This window comes from Terrapene carolina, unplaced genomic scaffold (assembly GCF_002925995.2).
Source record: "Terrapene carolina triunguis isolate 2854851 unplaced genomic scaffold, T_m_triunguis-2.0 Scaffold631, whole genome shotgun sequence".
In the NCBI taxonomy this organism is placed as follows: domain Eukaryota; kingdom Metazoa; phylum Chordata; order Testudines; family Emydidae; genus Terrapene; species Terrapene triunguis.
The window spans coordinates 223630-235517 of record NW_020664982.1 but is presented as its reverse complement, the minus strand read 5'-3'; the positions used below and the strand labels follow the sequence as shown (position 1 = coordinate 235517).

At 51.2% G+C, this 11888-nt stretch overlaps 1 protein-coding gene across 1 annotated transcript; it reads right to left on the bottom strand.

Annotated features, from left to right (window-relative positions):
- Positions 1 to 410: 410 nt before the first annotated feature.
- Positions 411 to 3279, bottom strand: LOC112119764 (DLA class II histocompatibility antigen, DR-1 beta chain-like). The gene is made up of 6 exons (XM_024218555.1): positions 3210 to 3279; positions 2788 to 3081; positions 2055 to 2324; positions 1674 to 1961; positions 1117 to 1221; positions 411 to 538 (listed from the first exon to the last, which is right to left on the bottom strand). Exons 1-6 carry the CDS (start codon positions 3277 to 3279, stop codon positions 411 to 413), a joined length of 1155 nt encoding a protein of 384 aa, XP_024074323.1.
- Between the last annotated feature and the right edge of the window lie 8609 nt (positions 3280 to 11888).

Sequence of the window (11888 nt, the reverse complement as noted above, 5' to 3'; positions counted from 1 at the left end):
CTGGGGGTGCTTTTAGGGGGCCTGGGATCTATGGGGTACAGGGATGATTGGAGGGTGGGGAACAGCACAGGACGAAGGTTCAGTAGAGGTACATCCCATCCCACTCTGTAACCTCAGGGATATTGGCCTTATCCATGACCCCCCAGTGCCTCCTCTTTGCCAGAGATGGTCCATGTGGCTCCCTCCAGGGGGGGAGGGATAACTCAGTGGTTTGAGTGTTGGCCTGCTAAACCCAGGGTTGTGAGTTCAATCCTTGAGAGGGCCATCTGGAGCAAAATCAGTACTTGGTCCTGCTAGTGAAGGCAGGGGGCTGCACTCCATGACCTTTCAGGGTCCCTTCCAGCTCTGTGAGATAGGTATATCTCCATATATTTAGCTGATAGCCCTGGCGCAGCCAGCTTCGCATCTGGTCACTTGGTGGCATCCAGGAGAGAAAATGTCATGGAAAAGGTGCCTCCTGCTGGCTTAGCCGTGGCTTGAGCAGAGTCAATGGTCCATGGCTGTGTCTGCGCCGGGTGATATGGCCCCTTACGGGCCCCTGCAGGGGAAGCCCAACCAGGAATTTACTCATCTGGAGACCCTGCCACCTGGGATTCGCTCCTGCCCCTTGGAGCAAGGGTGCTTGTGGATAGGGGTATGATCTGGTATACAAAACCCATGCTGGGATCGAAGGGGTTAAAAGACTATACTGAGCCCAGCTAGGCCCACCCCCAACGCAGCAGAGCAGGCTGCAACTGGAGACAGGGCTGAAAAGGGAGCAGCCCAGCTCAGAAGGGGAAGGTTGCAAGGAGCAGACCTACCCTGCAGCCTCCTGCAAAGGAGTCAGAAATACCTCCTGGGGGGCAGGGACACTATTCACTAGACCACCCAGCCCAACCAAGGACCCTACTATGGGGGCAATGGGGATTACATTGATGGGTGGCTTCCCACAGCCATGACCCTTATATCCAGCTAGGCCTCAGCACAGAGCCCCTGGGATCACATGGTAAGCAGGGCTAGGCTGGCTTGACTTGACTGGGAGACCAAGTGCTGCGGGGTAGGAGCTCAGTCCTAGGGAGCACTCTGCTGCAGTGGGTGGGGAGGGGGGCTCAGAGAGGCACTGGGGGCATCACTCACCTGGCCTCCTTCTCAGGTACCAGCCCAGGGCCCCGATGCCCAGCACAGTGAGGATGCAGCCAGTAACAATCAATGAGACACGAGCTTGGCCCATGGCCTGGGAATCTGGAAATGCCCCAAGACACACTGAGCCATGGGTCCCCCAAAATCCCTTCCACCCTTCCACTCCCTGGGGCCTGCCCACCGACTCCATGCCCGAGAATCCTAAACTAGCAACCTCCCTTCCCCAGCCAGTCTGGCCATCTCAGCCACCCATCCCCCATGTGGCTATCCTGCAGCTAGAAACCTCATTTACTGTCTCCCCTGCCTCTCTGTGAGCCCCCCCTTATCCCCTCTCTGGTTTTCCCTCCCCTCTGAGCCCCCCAAAACATGTCTCCCCTTCCCCCTAAGACCTCTCTCTAACTATCCCCTGGTGACCCCCAAAACTCCAGCTCGGCATTTCCCACCTCCCTCATCCCCCCCCCGCTCCTCCACCGTAGCCCTCCCCACAGTAGGAGGCACCCCATTCCAAGCCTCTTCCCACTGTTCTGCCACTCTGCCCCCCCCCCAGTACTCACCCCAGGTCACCCTCAGGGGGTCACCCCCCAGGGTGATATGTCTCACCACACACACATGCTCAGTGGGGCTGACCCCCTCCTGCCCCAGCTCGATGGAGACCTGGATCTGGAAGGTGGGGTCCCCATTTGGCCGGATCCCGCTGGTCAGCTGCTCCCCCTGGGCCACCTGGCCCCCCCGCTCCCAGGTCACCTCGATGTCGCGGGGATAGAACCCTGTCACGTGGCAGATGAGGCGGCACGGCCGGTCCTGAGTCCCTGGGACAAGGGCCACACGCGCTGTGGGTTGGGCTGAGGGCAGGGGGAAAAAGGGTTATTAATCACAGGGAATGGGATAGCAGGGGCTGCGGGTCAGGAATTGAGGGGCATCAGCAGAGATGTCACCTGTCTTCTGAGCAGTGAATGGCGCAGAGCTTTCAATCCAGAACTTGCATCGCTGGGGTGTGAACAGTTTCATCACTCCAAAAGTCTCCCCTTCGCGGTTCCAGCGCTCCGCCACTCGCCAGGCTGCTGGGTGCACCGAGAACCAGCGGTTCTGGTCGGACTGGTACCGCAGCATGTCCTCCCCATTGAGGGAATATCTGGTGATGGCTTGGGCAGCACCGGTGGCATCGTCCAGTTCACAGGTCTTCAGGACCTGCATGTAGTAGGGCTCTGGGGGCAGAATGTCTGCGTGAGCCACTGGGCATGGAACTGCCACCAGGGGGCAGAGTGGGGCTGAAATTCTTTCATGCATGGAACCCAGGAGTTCTGACTTCCTGCCGCCCCCCTCCCTCCAACATGCAACCCACCAGACTCTACACCTCTCCCAGAGTTTGGGATGGTACTGAGGAGTCCTGCCCCCTACCACTCTGCTCTAACCACCAGAGCACTCCTCTCCCAAAGCTGGGACAGAACCCAGGAGTCCCAGCTCCCAACTTGCCCTGTTCTAACCACTATTCCTCTGGGAGAGCAGGAATACAACCCCAGAGTCCTGGCTCCCAGCATCCCTCCTTCCACTACATATAAGGGAAATCACTCCCCTCTGGTGTCCTCTCCCAGCTCCCTTCCACCTCCTTTGAGCCGCCCACTCATCCCTTTCCTGAGTCAAGTGGAATGCTGGGGCTGAAGGACTCACCTGTTTTGGGGGAGCTGGTGTTCATTTCACGCACCAGGGCCTGGTACTCAGTCTCCACCCAGGAGTCCCAGACTGGGCACCGAGCACTGCGGACGCTCCAGAACTGGTGGTTGTTCTTGTCCCCTGGGGTGTAGCCATGGCGAGGAGCCAGTTTGCCGGTGTTGCTGTCATAGACTGAGAGCACCAGGTCATTCATCCTCTCCACACTCAGCCGCCTGGGCAGCCCAGGGGCCGCCTGTGGGGAGATGAGCTGGAGATAGGAGAGGCGGTGAACCCCTGTAGTAAGGAGAGCATCTGTGATGGGAATGGGATCCAGACATGTGGGACACAATCCCAACGGGCCCCTGCAGCACCCAGCCCCAGGGGAAAGAGACTGGGATGGGGAATGGAACCCAGGCATCGGCAGAACAGAGGTCACTTACCAGCACAGGCAACAGAGCAGAGACACATGAGCCAGAAGGACACTGAGACAGGTTTGGCCTGAGGCGCCATCACCCTGTAGGGGACAGGGCGGCAGCTCTGCAGGTTCAGGCCTGGGGCCAGGACCCAGAGAGCTGGAGAGGGCACGGCCGCCCCTCCCTGTGCTGAGCTCTCTGCTGCTCTGACAGGAAACACAAGAGGGGAAACTCAGACCCACAAGCTGAGAAAATTCAACAGAGACAAATCAACCGTCCGTTCCCCGCACTGCTCGCTGCGTCACAGGAAGCCTCGCTCCCCACCAGCACAATAGAGATTGAATAACTCCTGTTGCTTGTTCCAATTGAATCTGTTATAACATGTGTTTACTTTATGGGGAAGTTTTCTATGAGCACAGCAGAAGAGTCATCAGGTGACCCTACCCACAGCTGTTGAAATCAATAGGGACTATCCAGAGACAGAAGACTTGTGGGTGGTGTTGTTATGTGTAGAAGGCTGGAATGTCACACTGTTCCGGCTGCTGGAGCTGTGCCAGCTGCTCAGTTCTTCTATCCCGGAAGCTCCAGTGTTATCAACACTGCCAACAGTCCCGTATTACAAGGGACGTCCCTTATTCAAATAGAAAATTGCCTGTCCCATACTCAATCAGTACAGGACGCCTTTTATCCTATATTTCAACAGTAGAGAGCCACTACACATGGGTGAATCTTTCCACTCCCCTCCGGACCCTGGCCCTTCGGTGCTGTGCCAGGAAAGCAGATGGGGCCATGCTCAAGCCCTTGAGTGCAACCCTGTCTGCTTTCTGTGAGCAGGTTCTGTATGGCAGGGCGAGTGAACAGGGCTGTGCGCCCTGGAGCTACACTGAAGGGCCAGGGTCAAGAAGGGGATCTGTCTGACAGGGGGGTCAGTACTCCCAGGGTGTAGCATCCCCGCGCACAGAGACTCTGCCAGCGTCCCCAGCAAAGGAGCATAACTGCTGGTTGGTGGCTTCTGCAGCTGCAGCTTGGGGGGAGCGAGACGGGCAGGGAGCCTGGTTCTAGCAGCCAAGACCACTGTCAGTGGTGCAAAAAGCAGCAAGAAACAGCCCTGGCAAATGTAGGTGAGTCCTGCTTGGTATTATTATGATAATGATATCAGGAGGAGGGGTGGGACGGGGGTGACAAGAAAACAGTCCCTTATTTTTGAAATACATTATTGTCACCCCAAATGCTAGCAGATCAGACAGCTTGCGAATTCAGCAGACCTCGATGTTGCTCATAAAGAAAGACCACAGGCTCGGTTTGGTGACAAAGGCATTTGGCCAGGTGTATTGCCCTCAAGGCACAGTCCTAGCGCCCTAACTCAGTGGTGACAGGTACACTGACACATGAGTGCCCAGTGGCAAGGAAGGGCTCAATCAGTGCCAGTCTCTGCTGTCCCCTAGGCCACACAAAGGGGTAAGTTGAGGTACCCCAACATTTATAGCATGAGACAAACAACTTACGTACCACCTTATGTGCTGCATGACACCTGCTTGTTACTTCCCCTTGTTCCTGATATCTTTGACAAAACATCACTATACATTGTTCCATCAAACCATCTTATCTTGTACTAGATTGGGGTGTATTTGTAGGAGCCTTCTAAAATGTATTTATATAAATATCTAGTAAATCAGCGGTTCTCAAACTTTAGCAACCCAAGAACCCCTATTTTGATTTAAAATTTTCTGGGGACCCCCAAGCCTCCCTGCTCAGCCCTTGCCCCACCCCTTTCCCCAGGGCCATGCCCCTGGCCCACCCCTTCTCCGAGGCCCTACCCCCCACTCAGTCCATCCTCCCTCACTCCATCGCTCACTCTCCCCCATGCTCACTCACTTTCACCAGGCTGGGGCTGGGGGTTGGGGTGTAGGAGAGGGTGCGGGGTGCGGGGTCTGGGAGGGAGCTTGGGTACAGGAAGGGGTGAGGGCTGTGGGTTGAGGCAGGGGGTTGGGGTGCAGGAGAGGGTGCAGGCTCTGGGCTGGGGGAAGGGGTTGGGGTGCGGGAGGGAGTGAGAGGGACAGCGCTTACCTCAGGCGGCTCCCGAAAACAACTGGCAGAAGCTCCTAGGTGGGGAGGGCCAGGGGGTCTCTGCGAGCTGCCCCTGTCCACAGGCACCGCCTGCGCAGCTCGCATTGGCCACAGTTTCCAGCCAATGGGAGCTGCAGAGTCAGCGCTTGGGGCGGGGGCAGCGCGAGGAGATCCCCTGTCCCCCGCATCCCAGGGGCTGAAGGGACGTGCCCGTCGCTTCCGGGAGCGGTGGGGAGCCAAGACAGGTAAGCCTGTTCCCCAGTGTGCTGGAGGCATGCCTAGGAGGGAGGGGGATGAGTTTCTCAGTGGGACCTGCAGACACCCTGGAGTCCCCTTGGGGACCTCCATGGGTCTGCGGACCCCAGTTTGAGAAATGCTGTAGTATATTATTTTGTCAAAGCCAAGCTACTCTGGTTCTCAGCCTTTGGCTCAGACCTCAGGTCCTGCACCAGGCCCCATGCTCCAGGCTCTCTCTCCCTGCTACAGTTGGGTGTGGAGGGTGGTGATAGGGGGCACAGGTATAGGGAGAGGGGTTGTGGCTGTGGATGAGGTGTGGGTGGCAAATGAGGACAGGTGGTTGGCAAGCCATGCATTGGTCGTTTGTGAAAAATCTGTATTTTACTAGCTGATGTCGAGGCAAGTGAATGTGGCGCTTTCAAATACAAGTAGCATGGAGGTTTAGAGCTGACAGCGTGGCAACCTGACCGCTGTGGGATAAGAAATACGTGCACTACCAGGGTTGCCAGGAGGTGGATTCTGGCCAATACCTGGATCCCGAGCTAGCATAAGCTTGTAGGAAAGGAAGGAGTGGGCCATGAGGTGATTCCTGACAACAAGCTGCTCTGGGTGGAGAGAGGCAGCCTGTGCTCGCATCACATTTCACCCACCCTGCAGCATCTAGTGGTTAGGTTGTGATCTATATATAAAAGAAGAGAGGGAACCAAATGCCATAGCTAAGCTTTTTTCAACCTCAAACCTGGCCAGTGTGTTTATGGAGCTACTGGAGGGGAATCATATTACAATAGGGTGCATTAGGAATGCTAGATAATATAGATACAAATCTGGCCACCCCATACCTCCAGTTGCCCAGTATTTTTAAAAGGTCTTCTGTGACAAACGAGGCTGTCTTTTATCCCATATCAATTCCATCAGAGGCCCATTTTTTTGAGCAAAGAGCAAGGGACAGACCTTCAAAGGCAATAGGCTAATGAGATAAATCATTCTTGGACAGATATTCATGTTGACTGTTTCTATCCTCCCCAGTAAGGATAAAAGGAGGAGATACTACCTCTCTACATCTTTGGACATTTCTTTTAGTATATAGGACAACTTTTAACACATCAGCAAGTTCTTTCCTTGCATACTTGCAATGGAAAATGCTGAATCTAAGAAGGATCTGGTCTTTTGGATATATCCATAGCTTCTGATTTATTCTAGTTAATGCAAAAATGAGAGATCTTTAAAAAAATATCAACTACATTCAGTAATGATGGGATTGATGAGGATGGATTCTTCAATAGTACAAAAATGTTATTGACATATAAACTGATTTTGTATTCTTTCCTGTTTATAGTCACACCTTCAGTGGCTGAGTGCTGAGGTATGTACACTGCCAGTGGTTCTAGAGTGAGATTAAAAAGAAGGAGCGAGAGGGGACAGCCCTGTCATGGCCCTCTCTCTAGTTGAAATGTGGGAGAAATAATTGTATTGATAGTGATGTGCAGGGAGAGTTTTATAATACTATGACCCAATTCAGGAATATTGGACCTAATCTGAAATTTTTAGGACAGCCATTCAATAAGGCCACTCAACCCTATCAAATCCTTTATCTGCATCTAGAGATAAGATTATGGAGGGTACATCTGAACTTGCTGGATCAAGTGAGCAATTTTTCTAGTATCATCAGCAGCCACTTTTCTTTTAATGAAACCAACCTGATCTGTGCATAATTGATGGTATGATGATATTCAGTCATGTCACTAAAATGTTTGCAATTATGTTGCTATCTGTATTCAATAGGGATATGGGGCGGAGGTCGCCACAGTTGCAACCATCTTTGTTCATCTGTAAGATTAAAGTAATTAAAGCAGTCCTCATGTGACGAGACATGGTTCCTTTTTGGAAAGTTTCAGTGAAGACCTTCCTCCCAGTAAGGAGTAAGAGCAAAGTGGAATTGCATAAATAGTAATGTTAATAGCATGAAGCCTTAAGGTGTGTCTCTAAGTGATCAGAAAATCACTTTGATAGAGGTTTATGGAAAAACTATAAGCACAAAACAGTTACACTTCATGTGAAAATGAATATGGTGTAACCCTTCTGCTAGTTGGCGTCAGCAGTAACAAGCTCTGGGTTCAATACCTAGGGGTTCCTTTTCAACAATACAACACAAAACCGTCTTGAACCTGCACCAAGTAACCTGGGATTATTACACACCACCATTTGGTGCCTATAGAGGTAATACTTCCCTCTTGCAAGAACAGAGTCTGGGTGTAGAAAAGAAACTTTTAATAAAAAGGGAGACGATAACTCGGCATTAACTTGGGAAAATGCAACAAGCAGGAGTTGAAAGCATAAAGCCATGAGCAAAACACCCACCCTAGAGTACATTGGGCAGTGTCCTTTTGCCTCAAATTCTTAAGTCCAGCAACCAAACGTTGCTTTAACATGCCCCTCCCTTATTCCTCCAGTGCACCCCACTCACAGTTGTTCTCCTTAGTCAGTGAAGACCCAGAGTTCAGAGGTGCCTCTGTAGAGTTCACTTCCTACCCTGGTGGGGGGGCACCTTGATTCCTCCTCTGTCCAGGGAATCACTCCAGTATTAGCCATCCTGCCGGATGCTCACTGCTCAGCCCCACCGGTTGCCCTGCTGGTCACTTGCCTCTGCACTCCGCTCCGCCAGCCACCCTGATGGCTACTCACCACTCCACCAGCTGCCCTGCTGGTCCCTCGCCACCCTGACGGCTGCCCTGTCAGCTACTCACCACTTTGTTCTGCTTTGCACCCTCTAGATGTATTGATGTCCCACCATGTAACACAGCTCTCAGTGATTTCAGCTGTTAGTGGGGGAGTCTCATGGCTAGTGCCGACTGGGCAGTCTCTTGCATCAGAGTCACTGTCCCAAAGCCGGCCTAATGTTTAGGCCTGGTTATCAGTGATTTCAGCCCTATTGGTCTGCAACAAGACTCTCCATTGAGTCTCAATCAGTTCTGTTATTACACAGTGGAAACAGGAAGGGTCAAATGATGTCTAGGACCCTCAGGGAGGGCCCACACCACCAGGTATAAGTACTTGTCCCCACCCTCTTTCAACTCCACTGGGCTTTGGCACCCATGCCCCTTGCCTAGCGGATGCAGTTTAGTTGAGGGTGAGTCCTTCATTCAGGGTGTGACCGCCTGGATTGTGGGACTGCTGAGGCATCCAAACCCAACAACCTGAGCTGCCTCTCACACTGTGATGCTGATGTCAAGCTACAAACCTCTGACAGGCCCTGCACTTACACAGACATACACAGGCAGGGACACACCCAACTGAGTTACATGAATGATCTCCCAGCCACTCATGAACCATTAATAGAGAAGCTTCAGCCAGTTTCCCCCAGCTCACCAGTCTTGCACCCCAGAACTGTAACATCTGACACTGGTCAGAAGCCTGGCCAGGGTAAGCTCATTACCTAGTTCACCACTTCATCAAAGGAAGTGGACATGCACCGGCCTTTGTAATCTGAGCTGAGATTCCCCAAGCACTTCAACCAAAACACACTGTTTTAGGTAAAATATAATACAGATTCATTAACTACAGAAAGATAGACTTTAAATTATTATAAGTCGCAAGCATAGAGATCACAGTTGGTTACCTAAGAAACAAAAATAAATGTGCAGTCTAATTCTAATTTAAAGAGACTAAGCAAGATTTGAACCAAGCACCCTAACAGATGGTACAAGCAGGTTACATTTCCTCAATACACAGGCTAGGACAACCTTCCAGCCTGGCACCAAACTTCCCCAGTTCAAAGTCTTTGTCTTCCAGACATGCTTCCAGGTGCTAAGATGGGAGTGGAGGGAGAGAGAGGCCAAATGATGATGTCATTCTCCCTCTTTTATACTTTCTTCCAGCTTGCTGGAAAGATCTTTTCTGTGACTTGGGTTAGTCCACCCCTATGGCATACATGCCTTCTCTGAGAAGACTCTGGGAGAGTGAATTGGGTGTTGATGAGCCATTAACGCCCATCTGGCTGGTGATGGCTACTCCTTTGTTGTAACTGAAAGGCTGGCTGTGGGTGTTCTCAACCTCACAACATATTTCAGTGACAGATAGAGCAATGCTTCATAACTCCACATACAATGATAGCACAAACAATCCAACAAGATATTAATGTTCAACAGATCAAGACTTTTTAAATGATACCTCACAAGGCATACTTTTACAACATATATCATAATTATATGACAGTGGTGAATATGGGGGTTTCAGGGTGCTACTTTGAGGTACAGAGTGTCACACAGGGTACAAGTACAGTTCTGCTGCCCTTGATTAGCACAACAAGGATAATAACTCTTTAGTACCCCTGCCCCCAATAACAAAATGACATGGGAATCCAACACCAGCGGAAAGTCATCATATCCCCATCATGCTGAGCACCTAGGCAGGGTGGTTGTGCCCATGCAAACAAGGTTGGCTCCTGAAGTTCTCTTCCCCAGCTCACCACTAGATGTCAGGGGAGAGCTCATTCAGACCCTACATCTGCTAACATGATTTTATGGCACATAAAGGGTAAGGGTTGCTTTATGGAAGGAAGGTGCATTCCCATGAAAAATGGAGTGTTTATTGCAATGGATAAAACAACTGTCAATAAGACATGCTATTTAATTCAAACCCAAAGAGGCTCCAACAAGGAGCCACAATAGCTTGTGTTTTCTTTTTCACATGGCTGGGTGCTTTGGATGCAAAAACCAACCCGGCACCAAGACAGATCAGTGAATATATAAATGGAGTGTCACCATTAACACGCTCATCCAAAGTTGTGTTTAGCCGTGGTGTCAGGTAAATGTTGTTAGCAAGAAAAAACCTATATGATAGTGATTTGAAAATGGAAAAAGAATAATTGTATTAAAACTAAGCAATTGTATAAAAGATTGAAATGCCCTCGATTAAAAACAAATCCAACAAGTAACGTAGAGTTACATCTATTGAAAAGATTGTTTCACAATGTTTAGTTTATTGACATGCCCCAGTTAGTGGGGTTTGGTCAAAAATGGTTCCAAGCTATTGAGAGACATTATGGACAAATAAGGAAACTTTTAAAATGTGTGAGCCTGCCAAGGTGGAGCAGCAACGAAACCGAAGGCAGCTTGGAGGAATCGGCTCAGTAGCTGAGATTTTTGGACTGGTGTGTCGCTCTGAAATCAAGCTGACAGAGATGCTGTGGGAATATGACCGAGCATTTCAGCAGAAGCGAGCAGCAGAACTACTTGATCCATTACCTGAGCCAGGCTTTCAGCCAGAATTAGCATCTTAAGTATCATATTTTGTAAAGCAACAGCTCAAAATACTATTAATAAAGAGCTTTTCACTTTTGTATGTAGTGCCCCTCCCCCCTATCCACCCAGTTACCTCCTTTAGCACCAGTCTCCTTACATGTTTTGATGGACAGGCCTGGGTTGTTCTGGATCCTGCCTCCCACTCAGCAGGATGTAACTTTTTTATTTTCTTCCCCTTTGAATTTATGTGGCGGCGCCTCCACCCCCCTCACTACTTCCTGGCAGCATCAGCAGGGCGGCTTGGGAGAAAAATTCTAAGCTCAGGATAACCCCCACTTACTTGCCTGATAGTTGGACACTCCCCAGAAATAACACAAACACACACAATATAGTCAACAGAAATTGTATTAAACAAGAGATAAATATAACATTACAGGGTAAAGCAGTATTCTCAGGGTCACCAGAGCCCACACTGATAATACCCAGGAATTTCCCATCACATGACCTGATATAGCAGAAGTAAAATTAGTGTCCCGTTGCTATGCATATTTTGTAGGGGCCCTTAATGACCTGTGACCACAATATCTTAAATGCACCAGCTGATGAGGTTCAGTAAAGCCCAAAAGACTCACAAGTAGGATAAGGTGATAAGTCCCTCCACAGGTTTAATAAGCAGCAGGTAATCAAATCCCCAAACCCCTGAGTTGAAGACACAATTCCGGGACTAGGGGGTCCCCAAACAATTTCCCTGAAGGTGAAAATTGTATTTATGGGTCAAGTATCATAAAGTGCCACAACTTCCCAAATGCAGAATGATTGAGATGCTGCCCGGTGGGGTGGGAGGAAAGAGAATGATAATGGGGGAGGTTGTAGAGGGGGCTGGGAGCTCTGAGGGACAGGGGTGATTGGAGGGCAGTGAACAGTACCAACAGAGGTACATCCAGGGCCGGCTCCAGGCACCAGGCACCCAAGCTGGTGCTTGGGGCGGCACCTGGAGGGGGGCGGCGGCGCGGCGCTCTGGCCGCCGGGGGGCGAAGAGCCGAGCCCCAGCCGGGGCTCGCTGCCCTGCCCCCGGCGCTCTGGCCGCCGGGGGGGAGAGCTGAGTCCCCCCCGGCGCTCTGGCCACCCTCCCCCCGGCCACCGGGGGGAGAGCGGCGAGCCC